At 38.9% G+C, this 18,734-nt stretch overlaps 1 protein-coding gene across 1 annotated transcript in view; it reads right to left on the bottom strand.

Moving 5' to 3' along the window:
* Positions 1 to 6,633: 6,633 nt before the first annotated feature.
* The window catches only part of CAPZA2 (capping actin protein of muscle Z-line subunit alpha 2), a 32,087-nt gene continuing 19,986 nt past the window's right edge, over positions 6,634 to 18,734 (bottom strand). The window contains exons 6-10 of the mRNA XM_062017708.1: positions 18,090 to 18,169; positions 15,681 to 15,759; positions 11,064 to 11,135; positions 8,386 to 8,448; positions 6,634 to 7,621 (exon numbers count right to left, since the gene is read on the bottom strand). Of these exons, the coding sequence (XP_061873692.1) occupies positions 7,481 to 7,621; positions 8,386 to 8,448; positions 11,064 to 11,135; positions 15,681 to 15,759; positions 18,090 to 18,169 (435 nt within the window). The 3' untranslated portion in view covers positions 6,634 to 7,480. The remainder of the gene's footprint in view (positions 7,622 to 8,385; positions 8,449 to 11,063; positions 11,136 to 15,680; positions 15,760 to 18,089; positions 18,170 to 18,734) is intronic.

Raw genomic sequence — 18,734 nt, 5'->3', positions numbered from 1 at the left:
AGCCACCATCTTCATCCCCTCTCCACAGATGGAGGTGTCCAAGAACTCTTGTCTTTAAATTGGGGCTACAGAATGTTGTCTGTCTTGCCCTTTCTATCCATTGCTCCTTAGTCTGTTTTGCTTGATCTATATTCTTGCTAGTTCACAGTATCCTCTCTTCTGCACCCAGCAGTCATTCCTCACATCCAAATTCATTTCTTACAGCATGTTTGCATTCAGTCCATCCTGCCTCCCCTTTTAGTAGTGATGCAGTCACTACCGCAAACTGCATTTCCCTCACTATTTTTATGTTATAATATTGTGGGGAAAGGAGGAACATATGTTGCTGATGTGTAGTGAGAAAACATACACAATAATCTCAACCTAAACAGAAAGCCTTGTTGGTAACCCTGATGCAGGCCATCAAGGAGAAAGAGTTCTGGAAAGAAAAACTCATTTCTTGAGTAAAAGCAGCCTGCCTGCAAAGGTGACATTTGATAGTAAGCCTGGCCTAAGATTTAGGCTAATCTGCTCTCTAAACGCTCATGAAGCAGCAGAATATAGGCAGCATTTCTCACTTCCCTGGTGGTTGGGCAAAACAGTTATTGTCTAGAAAAACATTTCTTGTTCAGTGCACAGAAGCTGACAGACCTTGCAGCTGGTCTCAGGCCTTGCAGGGGTGGGTGGTGAGGCCAGGAAAGAGAGAATGAAGCTTGCTTCTGGTACAGAAACCTGGGCTGCCCAACATTCTTAAACAAAGCTCAATGTTAATTGTTGGTGCTAACTTCATACCCTGCATTGAAACGGCAAGGCTCACATTTCTTACCTGAGATTTTCTTCTTTCAAGAAGAAATCTTATTGATTCACAGTAGGCCTTCCTTCCCTTCTTAATCTGACTAGTGACTATTTTCTTCTACACTGTTCAAATAGATTGCATGCTCTATAGCCAACCTCAGACCCAGAAGAAGTCTACATTATAGATGTGCTTTCATGTAACCTTTTTGTATTTCAGCCTCCTTCCAACTGTGAGGAACACACAAGAGGGAGGCGATGGAGTCCCACCTGGTCTGAGAAGGTTCTCTTCCACCTCATGCCTCCTAGTGTTAGTAAGCTTAAAGTAAAATTACTCCCTCTCATAAATTACTGCTAGCTTATATCCCTCTTCTTATCTCTTATCGAGCAGCTCTGAATTTGCTGCAGAGCTGAGGATCATGAGGCAGCCTCAGCAGGGCAGGGGTGGGTGCCTGCAGCCCGAGGAAATGCTGTGCATTTCTCACATACCCCACCAGCCTGTTGAGAACAAGGTGTGTTTGTACACAGGTGCCAGCTGATACCTGCAGTCCCATTATTCAGTACGTACTCCTGGCCCCATTTGCTACCTAATGCTGAAATCCTGCTACAGATACGGTATTATTAATTCCCCGATGGCTTCTTTCATGACTCTTGCCACTACAGCACCAAGTACTTCATAGACTCCATATGGACTTTTCCCATAATTTCTTCTGCAAACAGAAAGGTGTGATGAAGGAGGAATGTCACTAATATGGCATCTTGTGCATCACTGGATGACACCATATTCGTTGAACTCCAGCTTGATGTCAGTTTGAAAGAGCAAATGCTTCTGCAAATGGGGGGTTCTCTGGGCTTGCACGCCCCAAGGTGAGAAATACAAGCAGATCCGTAGCAAGGGAAGATTGTAAGGATCAGTAAATGAAGACAAAATTCCTCTAAATCCTAACAACTGCTGCTGTGTGGAGAAAAGGGTGGTGTCTCTGCAGCCATAGAGTGCTGCAGCAGCTGGGAGAAGGCACCAAGGTCAGGGCAGCAGCCTCAGTTCTGGCACAAAAGTCCTCTGCAGTGGGTCTGAATCGTAAACGGAGCATAATTGCACTTATACCAGAGCTTTCAAAAGATGCAGACTTGTGAGAGGACTAGTCCAGGCCAGGGGTGCTCTGTGTGCTGGAGAGCACAGCATGTGCAGGTGGTAGGTATCTAAGCTGCTTTCAAGTCCTTCCTTCCTCAATATACCCTGTCCTTCCCACATGTTGTCCTGTAGAAACAGGACTTAATTGCTGCTTCTTCTATAGGGCCATTTTCTGAAAGTAAGAGAAGACTTTCTTCTGCTTCTCGCATTGCGTTTACTAGAGATATATTTTTCTTGCCCTCCCAGCCTCCCAAAAAATAGCTGTTAGGCCTTCTCCATCCTGAGATATAAACTGTTCCTAAAGTCTTCATCTTTCCTATTTTGCATTTATCTTTCCTGTTCTGCATTTATCTCCTGTGCTCAAGAAATGTTAAACCCTTTGCAACTCCTCTCTTAGCTAGGTCACTGCAAACAGCTGGTTCGTGCCAGAGGGGCCACAGAGGCACTTGGGGCAGCATCCTTGGGAGCTCTGACTGGGTTCAGACTGTGCTGGGACAGCAGCAGATCTGGAGCAGCCCTGGGCAGCGCAGAGTCTGGAGCAGCACAGGTGGTGCTGGGCACTGTAGGCTTCCACGGCCCTGCTCTGGCAGCCTCCTCCAGACCCGTGCTCCTAGAGCCCAGCTTTAGTTAACTGACCTTTTCCTCACAGTTGTAACATCATGCTCCTGTGCTCCAGGCTAAGGAAGAGCCTGAGTGGAAATACATGACTCCTTTCTTCTTTAAGGAAAACAATAACAGATCATATTCCTGTGCCTCTCATATTACTGACACACCTTGCGCCATAAGTGGAAGTGATGCCTTCCCTGGGAAAAGGCAACAGGACAGCATCCCAAATCCCAGGGCTGCTATCTGAGCCCCTTGCTGCATGATCCGTCCTTCCGGCACCTTCACAGTACAAGAATTTCAATATCTCTGCCTTTGAGCACCTAAGTGTAAGTACCCAGCTTCTGCAACAGATGCCCTGTGCGAGACAACGTACAGCCCCCACCAGCATCCAGCCAGGGGGCAGCTAACACAGGCCCAAGGAAAACATTTTAAGTCTGCTGTAGCCCAAGAGAATGAAAGGTAAGTATTTTTTCCTGCACTCAAGAGTTTGTGGATGTGGTTTTTCAGTTAGATTCATAAACACTTTCTTTGCCAAAGAGGAGAGAGGTTTTCTTTTATCTAGTTATAGGAACATTTGCTCCAGGGAGACCCAAGTCTTCCTTTTTTATCTCAAGGGACCAAAACTCTCTGCTCTCTCTCCGAGGAAAGGAGCCTAGGTTCCAGATGTCCCACGACAGGCAACTGCAGCCACAGCAGGCTATTGCACTGGAACTGGCAGTCCTTCTGAGGACATTTTTCCTTGCTAGTACAAGCATGTTTTTCTGAACCCTTCCTCACAACGCTGCTTGTCTTGCCTTCGTAATGTTGTGCCAAAGCTGTAGCTCAGCCTTCTACATTATCATTCCTAAGTCATTTGTGAACTAACCTTGAAGGGCAACTCAACCTTTGAGTTGCATGCTGCAAAACTACTTATTAAAGGAAGTACTTCCAATTGTTTTGCTTATGCCTACAGTAGCTGTACTTGTTATATGCACTTGGCACTGACATATTTAAATACAAAACTGAAATTGGTATTTACTACAAGCCACAAATAGCATGTGGTGGTGTCTCCTCAAACCACCCCAACCAAGGACTACTTCAGCAGGCAAATTTACAGCCCTGTAAGCTGGAAGTTGGTTTAGATCTGAAGTTATTTCAAACTACAGTCAACCAGGCAAGAGTCTCTACACAATCCTCTTGACTTAGGAGGAATAAACCTAATGGATTTGCAAGAAGATGCACAAAAACCCCCTCTGAGTGCGTTTACAGAATATAACCTTTAAGGCAACAATCACCGCTCTTATCCTCTCCTGTGCTGAGCTTGTGGTAACACGATGCGGAGCAATTCCTGTTACAGGAAAGCCAATCACAGCACCAGAGGAAAAGTCTGTTAACAGGAAAACCTACCAAGTACTAGGCATTCATTTTCATAGAAGGAATAAAGTACATAGTCACAGTTCCTTTCCTTTAGCCATTTCTTTTGTTTAAGTCTGATGGAAAATTTGCCCTTTCCAAAAAACCAGAGAGTTCAGAGTTGACACTGTCACACAAAAATTGACACTTCAAGGTTATGAACAAACTAAGTTTAATCTAAACCTACTTTACAGTTGCATCAGAGGAAGAACAGTTTCAGTCTTTCCAGTAACCAAATGTAGCAGATACTATGTCCACATCAGCAAGTAATTCAGTACAACAGGAGTGAAGCCACAGAATCAAACAGCTGATGTTCAACCTCTGTACCTACAGTACAGAGTCTGGATATTTGAAGGCCAGGTTTAGTCTGATCCTCCAGACATCCCCCACGCACAGGCGGTTTCCAGCTGCCTGATGGAAACCCCTGCAATGGACTGGTGTCACCGTGAGGAACTGCAGGACATGTGGTGCACATCCAGAGCCCAGTTCCCAAGTTTAGAGTTCTCCAAAAGGCGGTGACCTCCAGAGCACCAAAACTGCCTCGTCAGCCAAACCAGTACGGGGCAAGCAGGGATGAGAGGCATTTACTCCCAAACTGTGCAAGCTGCCTCACTGCCCTGGATGCAGCTGGAGTCATGCCCTGAAGAGAACACATCTATTGGGATGCTCAGTCTCACATAATGCTTTCAAGTCTGGCCGAAGGGAACAAACTGTGCTGCAGTGCTCCCAATGGAAGCAGCCAGCAGAACTGTCACCAGTGTGGAGAGCGTAAGAGGCAGCGATGATGCAACTAAAATTACAATGGCCTGGAAGTTTCATACGGGAAGAGGTCTGCTCAGGAGAACTGCTGACAGCAGAATTGCCACTCGTTGCAGATGTTCAGAAAGAAGTTAAAAACTCCTTCGTACAAAGGGGCATTAAGATGAATGAGATGTAATACACTTCATAAATGCAAGCATTTTACAAGTCCATGTTACAAGCCATAATGTCTAGTACATCAACATTCCACAATACAAAGCTCGTCTTTATATTTAAAAATAGAATATAAACAAATAGTAATTCACATTAAGACAATTGCCACAGCAAAATTTCTCAGAGAAAGTGCTTTACCTACACAAAATAGCCTAAAGCCTACCAAGCGAGCTCTAAAGTTCTCCAATTTCAAAGGGGTAGGGGTAGAAACAACAACAAAAAGAAGGGCAAGTGACAACCAGAATTGTGAGAGAAATCAAGAACTCCAAACATGCCAAGTGGCTCAGCTGATAATCAGGTCAGCTTCACCTGGGGAGACATCACCCCTAAATGTAATACAGCACACCATTTCGAAAAAGTAAAAGAATAGTTCATTTCCTTATAAATTGCTTTATTGAACCTATAACTTAATAAATTTGATGTTTAAGGTGTAAAATTATCTCACAGACTAAAAATTAACACAACAGGGAAAAAATACAATACAAATCTACTTGTCACTCTATGGGTAGAACTGAACCTGTAGGATGCTATTCTTTGAAGGTAAGGAATTAAGACTATCACAGGGCTGAATAAACAGGAAGGGGAACACAGTAATAAGAGTACTTCACAGTAAAATACCTCTTTATTAGGAATATATTTAAAACTAGCTTTTTATTTCAGGTAAGAAAAATAGCATCCTGACTTTTAGCCAGTGCTGATTCCGGTCATACAGAATATTCTAACAGCTAGAAAAGTTATTTGCACTGCTGTTGCCCACCCAACAGTTCTCCTAACTGTCTATTCACTGCCCTTTATTTTTAGCTTGTTCTTAAGTCTGTTGAAGAAATTCTTCAAACAAGGTTTGTATTTAGATCCTATTTAAGACTAACTGGACAGTGAGACTCAGCATGTGTTACTAGCTCACACGCAGCTTTTGGAAGCCTTCTTTTTAAGAACAATATTGTTCAACAGCTGACCTGAGAAGACAATTAAGAGGGCAACTCTCCAGGAAGACTGTAGTAAAACAAATCTTGCTTTTCTACTATACAGTTTAGTACTGTAGAGTAGTAGCAATTTCAAGAACTTCAGTTAGTTTGATACCCCTTTATAAGAGAGTACTGAAGTACAGAATATAGGGGTATTGCTATTATAATTCAAACGGTAAACTACTTCATGTGTACATTTTTATACTCAAGACTCTTTCTCTTGCTATGCTGTAACTTTAAAGTTTAAGGTAATTCATTGTATCGTGCTGTAAACAAAGATATAAAACCTTTGAGCAAGCTTTACTGGCTGAGGAGTGTGCATAAATACCTGTCTTCCAAAAAAAGAAAATGCTGCTATATTTTCCATCATAATTGGGCAGCATATTTTAAAACAGGCTTTCATCCAATTAAAAATTAAACCTATACATTTCACAGAAGTCTTACACAGCATTTGTAATGAAGTCTGTGTTTTTCAATACCTGGCATCTATTTTCAATACAAGATATATCTGACAGGGGAAAGCATTCTCCAGGAAAAAATGTATTATTTTTGGTCTTGTAATTTCTTCCTTCCAGCCTCCAATTTGAGACTAAAAGTTACTTGTTTTAAGTAGACTTCCATATATAGATGTTTCTTAAAAGCAGATGGAAACCATGGCTGATGATATCACAACCACCTCCAAACACACCGAGAACAGCCAACAGGCCAAAAGTTTGTGGCTGTTTTAAGCAGTATTTTAAAAATATATAGAAACACCAAAAATAGGCTCTATCAGGAAGCAATCTGATACTCGAATAAATAGAAAATCTGCACTTTAATGTCACATTGAACTTTAGTACAATTTCAATCCAAGAAAAAAATAAACTGACAGACATAGTAATGAGTACAGGATTATATATATTACAATATGCCTTGTTATAATACATTTGTGGCTTCATGATTAAAAAAAACCTCAAGGGCATATGGAGTTTGAGCTCATTTAAGTAACTGTCAGAAACAAAGCATTAAATGCATTTCTGAAATAAGTACTTTTATTTAATTTCAAAATCTTAAAACAGCATTAGACCTTGGCCTTTTCTTTCAAAAAAAAATTTAGTTACCACAGAGCTAGCTAAACAAGTATTCTGAGAGGTTTCAATGAGAGAGAAAATGTTTCTTCCAATTCTACAGACAATGCAAGGATAGGTGATTTCAAAAACAGCACCTATGGCTAACTCCATGTTGACCCTGACCTCAAAATGCACATTACTGATCTCCACAAGGAACCCAGCAAGTTTTGGAAGGTGTCCGTTTCACACGAAAGCAAGAGAAAAGGTTATCATATGCAAAAATATTTTTTTGAGCTGTTCTCAACATGTAATTGAAAACTAAAGACACGGTCTCTTCATTATAAAAAAATAAGGTACAACCGAAACTCTAAAGGAAGATATTCAGCTATACTGAAGTGGCAACCTTCTGAAAAGAAAGAAAAAGGAAAAAAAGTCAATTAGCTAAGCTTTGTGCTCTAACCAAACTACTTACAGTGATTTTCAATGGCAAAAGCCCATGCTGACTGGGTGATTTGACAGTTCCAAACGCTTTTTGTAATAATTTTTATTTGTATACAGGGACACTAAAATGATCCAGTCATGCAACGTTCACTTTAAGCATTCTGCATCTCTTTTCCAATCTTATAGCTAAGGATCTTGTTCCAGTCAATCTTGGTGCGGGTAACTGGCAATTGTCGACGTAAGGCCTTGAACGTAGTGTCCGACATAGTCTGGTAATTCTCACTGATAGCAGTCTGTTAACACAAAGTCACACGAAGCAGACACATGAGCAACTGAATTAGGGTGTTATAGAAACAGTTAAATGACCGAGTAGTCTGTTACCTCTTAAGCAGGCTTAATAAAAATATGCTAAATTAGAACTGTATTTTATGAAGGAAAGCTGTTAGGTCTAGATTGAAACTATGAGAAGAAAACTAGTGAGATGGATGCAATAAAGTTGGCTGCAGCCCAAGTGTTCCAGCAAACCGCAGGGTGGTTCAGCAGCACCACGAATAAAGTGCCCACTGGAGTTAGCTCACATCATTAACATCACTCAGACACAAAAGTCTCCCTCTGTTTTTTTTTCTGTGGGTCTGCTAGTCAGTCCACTTCAGTGTTATGAAGAATACAATGCATATGGTACATACTTAGTACATTTTTGTTTAAAAGCATTTTTTTAAACTGACACAACATGGTGTCTGAAACTTACTTTATGTTCACGACCTACACGAACGTGAATCCACTTCTACAGAGGATATCTAGAACAGTTACACTTTTCTAACTTTAGAATGACTAATGGAAATGGATAATTCTTACAGCTATATTTAGCAAAGCTGTTTAACAGAGAAGCCTCTGAACAGAAATGTGTACAGAAATTCCACTTAGGAAATGCACTAACACTGAAAGAGATCAGGATTGCTGGTATCAAAAGCTGGTTAATTACAGAATACTCGCTTTGGCTAAGGATATAGTAATGTCACATGTGTGAATAAGGATATAGTGTTTGTTTCCAACATACCTGATATTCATTTTCTGCAGCCTCTACGATTTTTATGAATTCCTTCGCTGTCTGGGCTTCATTCTAGAAAAAAAAAAAAAGCACTTGACATAGGTCTGATATACAGTACAACTCCAAGACCAGCTGCATTATGGTTTTTGCTATAGTTACGAGTGATGTCAGGTAGAGTCCATGAGGACACATGACCACGTTGTGGCCAAACCAAAACTGAACACAACATTAATCCAAAAGACATATGCCACATGATTACTATACTAAAAAGCCAAGAACAGTCGAATTGTAACAAGCATAAAGATTACCATGGAGCTCATTAAATATTTTGATTAAAAATTCCAGAGTATAATAAAAAGACATATGGAAGTGAACAGCACTTGGAAATATGACAGTGAACACACATAGGTCTCTAAAACCATGTAAATACCAATTGATATTAATATTATCAATTTTAAATTTCCAGTACAAATTCAGGAAAACAAAGAACAGCTAACCCAGAAGTAAGCAGTATACAATGAAAAATCCTTAACAAATTAGTTCATTCCTAAACATTCTTATAATGTGAAGATTAAGCTGAGGCAAACGCTTTATATACCAGTTTTTCTAAAAACATCCCCAAGTATGTTTTGCAAAAATGAGGGTACTGTACACCACAGTGTTCACATTTCATCATGACCAATAAACAGTTTCTTGGCTTCAGGCCTTGTCCTTGAGAATGCAAGTGTGTGTTTATTGTAAAAATGAAAAATGATCTATCTGCCAATCTGGAGACAAATTAGCTGAAGTGTTTGAAAGAAGTCTCGAGAGGGAAGTGAGGGTTCATGAATTTCAAAACTTCCAACTTGGTGTTGGAAACATTCCTATGGGTGCTTTTGCAGTGCTGTTTAAAGTTAGGAGTGTTCTTGCCCCATGTGATCCCTCCTTCCTACAAAGGCAAAGACTGTCAGAAAGCTACAACTGGTTCAAAGTTTCAGTGAAACAGCACTGAGCAGCTTAAGAAAGTGCTTCTGGGTGCTGCAGGAAGAGACTGAAACAGGAGATAGAACAAGAGAAAGGGTTTTGGCTTTTCAGTGAACCGAGGCAGTGATTTCAAAGGCTTTGCTAACAAAAGGAAGAATTCAGGGGTAGGAGGTCTTATTTGGCTCACAAAGAATTCAGAGATAAGAAAGTAACCTTCAGCAAAATTATTCATAGCTCTTGCAATGAGAGAACTCCTTGATTTCAGTTGTGTCCACTGATGGTACAAAAGTACCTCTATGCCAAACAACAAAAAAGAGCCAAAGCTCCTTTTAATCTATATGCAGTTCCTTCAATGTAAAACAAGAACTTACACATTCTCTGTCCTCTGTGAAGCTCACAGCCAAGGATAAAGGTTGCTAACCAGCAGCATACTTACTTTTGTTCTAGCAGGAGGTAGGAGAGTTATGTAAAATACATTTTTCTACTCATTGGCCTTCTGTCACTTTATTAAATTCCAGAACAAGATTAAGGTTCCTCCCAATAGAAAGTGTAGCAATAACTACTGAAAGGAGAACTTCTTCCATACACTCTTCCACAAAACAAGTCTTAGTTGAATGAAAGACTAAATAGATGCCATCTCTTAGGGGATCAAAAGTCATTTTATATCTATAGCTGCAGATGTGTTTTGGCACCACAGTCCCCCATTCTTTATGGTGCTATTGCAACTAAAAAGCCAACAAGCCTTGCTTTATGTTAACAAATAATGTTCTTTATTGATAAATTGAGCTTTGAGCCAAACTGGTCACTCCTAGCCATTATCATTAAAATACTTCTACTGTTCACTTTTACAATTTCCTTTTGCCAGTTTAATCTCACTAGCTTAAGTTCAATTAAAGAACATTCCAACAGAAAATCTTACCATTGATAAATACAATCTCCAGTAGGCAAGAGGGGCATTCTTTCAAAAGTGGTAGTTGTTCCTGTTGCAACTTTACCAACTCTTAAAGGATACCTCCGGTACTAGTTGCAAACAATTTTTAATTCTACTATCTGCTCCTAATTACTATAATGATCCTTTCAGAGAGAAGCTGGAAAAATGATACTGTAAATATAAAGCGCATTATGCTTCTCAAGCCGAGGCATCTCTGAAAGGGCTTTTTGTACAGAAAAGCAAGAGGTTGACAGCATCAGTTATAGACAGGGAGGAAACGAAGGGAGAGTACCCACTACTGCTTCTCCACTGGTAGCATTTGTTTACTATTTTTAGCATACTAGTCTTCTCCCAGTAAGCAAAGAAGGCAATCTCCTAGAGACTATACTACTAAGTGGCTTATTACAACTCAAACCCCCTTCACATTCAAAAATTAATTTCATAGGTCACTCTGCAGAGTAAAGTTTAAATACAACAGAAGTGCTAACAGACTGTCAGCAAACTAATTAAATTTTCAGAATGGAAGGTAATTTAGCTTCTATAAGCCATATGCAAGCATAAAGTAACTTGTTTGTTTTTCTTTTTAAACAGTAACTCTGTTAGGTAAAAGCAGTAAACATTACATACAAAATACTTATAAACTACAATATTAATTTCCATTCATGCAAAAGAGCAAACTAGTCTCCAAACTTCTGAGCTGTTTTTAAGCTTACTTCTCTTTTTAAATAAAAAAAAAAAAAAAAAAAAAAAATCACTTCAAATATACACACTAAGGTCTTTAAAGTTCACTTACAGACACTGTTAGAGAATCTTGTATGTCTTTATGGCTCACCAGCTGAACATTACCGTCTTCATAATAGTGAACCTATGGAAAATTAAGCAAAGAACCTCATATTAAATGTTACAGACTAACAACATACAGCAAAATCAAAATACTGCAGTATTTAACACAGTAACAAATCTATACAAATCAAACAAAGTCACACATAAAATGTCAGAGAACCAAAAAAGCCACAAATAGGAAAACTTAGATGTTGTACAATTTCAATATTTTTTGAGAGGGTAAAGTAGCTCCTCTGTAAACAGTTTTATGTTGCTAGTATTTAGTATTTTATAGAAATAGTATTTAATGCAAAGAAGTTTAGGGTTAGATTAACATGAATAAGATGACATAGCAATGTGACGTTACTAGAAACTCTTAAAAAGGTGAATATATATTTAAAATAAGAATAGCATTGGCAAGACTTTGAGATACTGTGGTATTTTTTCTGTTTCACCTAAACTGTTTTCTAGAGACAGCACACTGCTAATCTTCCTTTTCTAGGTCTGTCTGGTTTTGATGTTTTCTTCTATTAGATACAGCTCATAACAAAAGTTGGTATTTATCTAGACAAAGGAGCTCTTTGGGAATAAGTTTGCCAAGGTTTGATAGCAAAAGAGAACAATCTATTTACTCTTGAAATGTTATAGCTGCAGAACGGCTTCCCCAATTACTCTGCAGGAGGAAACCAGTAAAGCAAGCTACCCTTCAGTACTTTAAAATTCAGCTGGGAAGGACCTGAAAACATCCAGTTTCTAATGCAACTGTTGGAAAACTTAAAAATGGGAAGCATTTATAAAGTTACAGGTAATCATTCACTACAGCTAGTACAGGAGCAGCTCACTGATGTTTAAGCAGGTATCTTTAAAGAAGGGGTTTTTTTAAGTTTTAATCCAGTCAACATAACGGATGTTTTGAGGAATCGAAACATTGATGCCTCACCCTATTAGGCAAGATACCTTTTGATGTGGAGACTGATTGTGGTTGGATTTGATCTTAAAGGTGTTTCCCAGCCGTAATGATTCTATGATTGTATTAATGCATAATATGATAAATTCATGTCTGTTTTGATCATGTTTGCAAAAGAACATCAATTTTACAAACAACAGAGAAAACGTGACATGGAGTAAGAGAGCTGCAATAGCCAACTGAATTATCAATTTGAGAAAAATATTATTTCCTAGGATTCATCTTACATTATTATTTTGCTTATTGACAAACACCTGTTTTTCAACAAAAGGTATCATCTTTACCATAAAATACACTTCTTTTCAGATGAAACTTCTCCCAACCTTTTTCAATCCAGTTCCTAAAAGATGAGAAGTGCTTACTCTGCAAAATTCTGAGACCTCCTAATGAAACAGCAGAACCCAGAGAAGTATAAGTCTCCCTCCCTTCTCTGTTGCAATCCACTGCACAGAGCCTAAACCTCCCCTGTGCTCTGGGGCAAACATCAGCACAAACATCTTCTCTGTCTCGCTGAGTCATATTCTTGGCAAACACTCAGGACTAAAAACTTAACAGGGATGACGAGCCAAATCTAATTCTGGGATGGATAATTCTGAGGCCTCATCTGGAGTACTATGTCCAGTTCTGGGCTCTCCAAATCAAGGGAGATAGGGAACTTCTAAAGAGAGTCCAGCATAGGCCTATCAGGATGATCAGGGGACTGGAGCATATCTCTCATGAGGAAAAGCTGTGGGACTTGGGGCTGTTCAGCCTGAAGGAGACTGAGACCTCAATAACACAAGTATTTAAAAGGTGGATGAGGTTGCACTTTTTTCTGTTGTCCTGTCTGCAGTGACAGGATAAGGGGTAACGGACAAAAGACGGAACACAAAAAAGATCCCCTTAAACATAAGGAAAAATTTGAGGGAGCCCTGGCACAGGCTGCCCAGGGAGGTTTTGGAGTCTCCTCTGGAGGTTTTCAAAACCGGCCTAGATGTGTTCCTGTGAGACCTGATCAAAGTGAACCTGCTTTAGCAGGGGTTTGGACTAGATCTCTAAGAGTTCCCTTCCGGTCCCTGTCATTCTATGATTCTATGTGTTCTATCTTACATATAAGATCAGAAATAACTGTTCTGTACTATATGCCTCACTGCTGGCATCATTCTATAATGCTAGGTCTGGGTTCAGAAGACTACAAAAAGGATGATGTTTATGAACAGAACCTCTTGGAAAGGTTAACTAAGCAAGGATGAGAATAACAAATTACCTAAGAGATAAAATTAGTAACCAGTCCACCTATTGGTTGTTTTCCCACACACAGTTGGAAAATGTCAAGTACTACAAACACTTAGTTTTAGTAAAAGGCTCTGCTGTTGCAGTTTTCCCTTTACATATAATTAAAATAAAATTAAACAATGGAAAAGATTAAGACAGTTGAGGATCTCCTATACTGGCATTCATTAACAGGTTTTTTTTAAAAAAGGAAGAAATTTGGAAGCACTTTTTCACCGAGAGGGTTATTCAGCATTGGAAGGGGCTGCCCAGGGAGGTGGTGGACTCCATCCCTGGAGATATTTAACAGATGCATAGATGAGGTGCTGAGGGATATGGTTTATTTTAGTGATGGGCCTGGCAGTGTGAGGTTAGTAGTTACACTTGATGATCTTAAAGGTCTTTTCCAACTGTAATGATTCTGTGATTCTTTGAGTCAAGAAACATATTGCTCATGGATCTCCAGGGAAAATTGTCAAGTGACCTTAAAAATACCAAACACACTTGAAGACAGCAGGTGATGCTGGAATTTCCTCCAACTTATTCATAAAAGGTCTTATCAGGACCAGGGCAACAGCCACGTTGCTGTCAAAGATTCTGCAAATCCTGACATTTCAGTATGCGGAAATGTCACAAACGTTGGAGTGAGTTCATATTGTAGAAAATTAATTTGCTCCTTAAAAAAAAGTTACAGCACTACAATTTTTTGTTTGGAGAGGGAAAGGGGGAACACTCCAACAAGAAATTGTACACAGTTTCTAAAAATTTGAGACTGAGGTCAAAGTTCCTTGGTGAAACAAGTGGTTCCTATACAAGAAAAAAAAAAAAAAGGTAAAATTGTTCATCACGCCTCAAGACACAGACTGTAACAAACGGAAACAGACACTTGATTACTTATGAAACAGTAATAAAAGACAAAAATCAGCTCATGCCCAAATTGAGATGCTGATGAACACCTGACTAAATTCCACATTCAGGCTATTTTCCAGGCTACTGGGCTAATCTTTCCCAGAATCAGGTAGACACCTGTCTGCTTGTTTGGGAAAATCTCTTAAAACTTTGCACCAAAAGTGCATGCTGTGCTGTGGCCGCTACTGGCAACATCACCAGGCCGCCCGCAAGGATCACACAGCCCACCCCCGCTGAGGGGACAAGATCACTGCATACTCAGTATGGATGATGCTTTATTCCAACTAATTGTTTACACCATATGTTTTTATCTGCTAACATAAGTACCTCCTTTCACTCCACCCCGTGCCTACCTCTTCTATACCCTCCACCTCTCGCGTTACAACCCGAGATCTTCCAGATGCCTAAAACACTGTTGGATTTAAGTGAGAATTTACTTAGATTCCTGCAAAGTCTTGAGAAGCCTAGTAGCTTCTTAGGCTGCTCACCATGACAGTCTACATCTGACAATGTAATAATGGCTGTCCACATTTTGACTATCATTCCAGTTGTTACCAGATTTGTCCCAGATTGGGATATCAGATCCTTCTTGAGTAGATCTGAACACAGCTACCACATCCTAAAATAACATTCTAACCTTAGGCTACAGCTAGAGAAACATTAGACTACATTTTCCTTCTGAAGCCATCACTGAGCAATAAGGAAGTGCAAAACTCAAGGGGGTCACAAAAAGAGCAGGGAAAGGGAACTTGACTCTGTCTTGTAAAAAAAAAAATGAAGTTCTGTGCTGAAAGCCAGGCTGCACTAAAATTCTAGTTCCTGATCCCTGAATTATTTTAATAAACTCCTGCAAAATATGTGTGTACGCATTCCAGAGAACCAATCCAGGAAGTCAAGTCCCTCTGCCTACCACGTGACAGACTTCCTTTGGTCTCAATATTTCTGCATTCCTGCTTGGATGGTATCTCCTTTCTGAATGCCCTAAAACCAAGCGAAATGGCAAATTCCAAATGAAGGAGACTCAGACTAAAAAATTTCAGATGGTGGAAAGACTAAAAGCAAAGGTTCCCACCTTTCTGAGCAGTAGAGAGTGTAACATGAAAAAAACGAAAAACAACCCTGCTATTATTCCTTAAAAAGAAAAAATTCTACTTCAGAAAGGGCATTCCTAAGGAAAGGCTTGAGCCACTGTGAATTCAAGCAACAGGAAACCAGAGGTACGTGTCTGGCCAAGGTGAACACATGTTCTGAAGTCTTCTGAGTCATTATATTAAACACGTGTTTTGTGTTTGCAAGGATTAGGTAAATATGCAATTAAGTTGCTAACACTTCACTGAATGAGCATCTCAGCATTGCTTATTAGGTCTCCAAATTCTCTTAGAATACTTAATACTGGCTCGAGTCTCCCTTGATAGCAACCAGAGACCTTACTAATCAGGATGCAGTTTGAGATAAGCATACCTGAATTTTCAAGATGCCAGCCACTTGAGTGGTTGAAGGGGTGATTGTAAACTTCCATTCTGACCTCCAACGGCCATTCCTTTAAAAAGAAAAAAGTAAAAAACTAAAAATTCAGAAATCAGACGTCACTCCAACAGTTAAGGAAAAAAAACCCAACATACAATTGATTGTCAAAAGAAAATAAGAAAATTAAATACTCTGTGCAGCTACACATGCACAAAATCTTTCCCTAAAGATTCTGCCCTGTAATCACTCAGGAAGAGAATAGTTACTCAATAACCTGTTTTGGATGTGGTCTAAGGAGATCTATTGGTAAGGATCTAAAAATAGGACTTAACTTCTGAAAATACCTAAAACCTCCACCATTCTTTCCCTCCTTTAACTAGGCATGTATAGTCATCGTTTCCAGGACCCTGATAGCTTGCTGGACGTGAAGTTACACTTCAGATCAATCAAAGAAAAGAACTGAGTGGAAGGAACATTTAAAGTAGCATGACTTTATGCTATGCTGAAGTGTAACTAGGCCTTTAGCTCTTAGCACTTCTGTTCCAGGACAACTATTTCCTTTTAGTTTCCTTCCACAAATTCAATATCCTTGCCAAATTGCTTAAAAGGAGTTTCAAACATCTGGAAAACAGCAGGGGAAGACTGCAGTTTCACCTGACTTATTTCCTGCAGACTAAAGATTTCTTATTTAGTCATGAGGTTAGTGGAGCCGGTTAGTATATTAGAGCTATATTAAGAAGCTCTAATATACTAGAAGCTAAATTAAGACTGTGGCTGTCTCTTGATCCCTCTTTTTTTTTGCACTTGAAGGAGGAAACAAAGTTGATCTTATGAATTCCAGTCTTACTAATGTTAGGTGTAGATTCCAGTGCATTCAACAAGGAGAAAGAGACAAAGACTTTCAGATTAACAGCTACTAATGCATCTATATTTATACATCTTAGATGCTAGTAAAGTTAACTTCATTATAAAACCACTGGTTATTATTTTGGAGAATATCCGAATTATAGATTCTCATTGAAAATTCAGACCAAGGCAGTTCAGAAGCTTGCTGGCACTGTTAAGTTAAATGAAAGGGCTGTGTAACTCAGTGATGTTAATCTTACTGGTAGCCTTAAAGATTCACCCATTAGTGATAAGACAGCTTACATGCTGAACCACATTTTAAGTACAATATTAGTTTTGAGATGTTCAGGATTCAATGACTAGCTAACTAGATTTGTTTGCTTCCTAGTCACCTTGTGGTCCTTAAAGATGACCACATTTCTACTCAGCGATATCATTTTTGTCCTTAAGATGCTATTCCAATTAAAAAAAGCTCAAGTTCATAAGGATCTTTATATAAAAAATGCTCTAATTTAAAAACAACAAGAGAATTAGTCTGACTATCCCCTTGTAAAACTCTAAGAAACACAGTCAATATTTACCCATAGATGTCCAACCATTACTTTATTAAAGAAAACTTTCAAGAAATATTTTCTCCACCTGTAAAAGGTTACTTTTAATAGTGATGTAAAACATGCAGACTTTACTAATCAAGTTTAAGTTGGTAGGAGAAATTATTTATTAACTGTGCAAAGTCATTTAAATCTATGGAACAGTATACTGGGTAAATAACTGACACAGACACATGCTGAAATTACCATGCATATGTAATATTTACTGTCAGCATCAGAAAACAAAGATTTCTGCACTTCCATTCATTACTTGAGGAATTACTAAATATACTTTCAAAGCAGGTGGAAAGTAACAAATAAAATAATGATGAAATACATTTCTTCAGACAACTGCATATAGTTTAGGAGATATTTCCTTAATTCAGTTGATATTTATCACAACTCTGGCCACTTAACTCCAAGAGGCTATGCAAAGTTCCCTCCAGACTGTGGAAAACATCTTTTAATCAAGCACAGAAAAAAATAAAATCCAGCTTATAAGAGTTCCTTTCATCCAAGATCACCCTTATCTGCTTCACCCCAAAATTAATTATTTGAGTCCTACGATAAAATAATCTGTGGTCACTTTCTTTCTCCGAGACACACAAACTGGAATGAGCTGGTTTCATTCTGTCAGTCACAAAGGAAGCAACACAAGCAGAAGCAGCTGTATTAGGGAACGTAAGCTGGTGTGATAAACTGAAAGAGTCAAAATGAATTTTACAGAGGTCCAAAAGTTCTGCAAAGGAGATGCAGATGTGCAGTCTGCCATTTTACATACCACAATGCAAGAGATTTTTATGTAATTCTTGCAGAAAATCTTGGAGAGGGATGGAGAGAGAAAGAAGTCATACAAAAGATGTGCATGCACCTCCTTCTCTGAACTAAGGATCACCAGTGTAATGGCACTACTGCAGTTATTTGGTTTGCTGCATTTTACTGTATTTGTATCCATACAGAAACTTACCAAAAATTTTTTGCTTGGAATTGATGGCTCTCTATGCATGCAATAATGGTCTGCTGTCCATCAATTGTTTTACCATACACCTTAGTTTGAAAAAAAACACACACAAAAAAATGAATTAAAGTTTCAGCATCTGTTTTGATCAAACTGCCTAGAGATATCTAGTTCTAGTACTGTTACACAAATTGTAACATTTAATTTTACAGCCATCATGATTCTTACATTATAATCAGTACATGAAACGTTAAAGTGTGTTTTACAATGCAGAGAAGGTCAAGCATCTTTACTGCAATTTTTACGGTGTGAACTAATTTTTCTGCAACCATAGGAATTTTAAGCTTATAGCAGTGACTGCTGGGACAACATATATTACCAGCTGGGTTTCAGATACCAGTTATTCTACAACTAATTGATGATTTAACCTTTACAGACCAGTGAAATGATGATTAAAATGGTGGGTTTTGTCCTTTGTTCTGCTTTATACCTTAAAATGATCTCAATGAACATGCAATCTGCTTCCTTTTACAGAAGCTGGAACTCATCTGACTGCCTGGGAATCCAGTTCAACTTGTTAACTCAAGACACTGATTTTTTCTTCCCTGGTTCTTTTTTCCATGAAATTAACACAAAGCACAGGACAACTATCAT

The sequence above is a fragment of the Colius striatus genome, chromosome 1 (assembly GCF_028858725.1).
Source record: "Colius striatus isolate bColStr4 chromosome 1, bColStr4.1.hap1, whole genome shotgun sequence".
NCBI lineage: Eukaryota > Metazoa > Chordata > Aves > Coliiformes > Coliidae > Colius > Colius striatus.
Note: the sequence above shows the minus strand (reverse complement) of the source record. Positions and strands in the feature narration are given on the sequence as shown.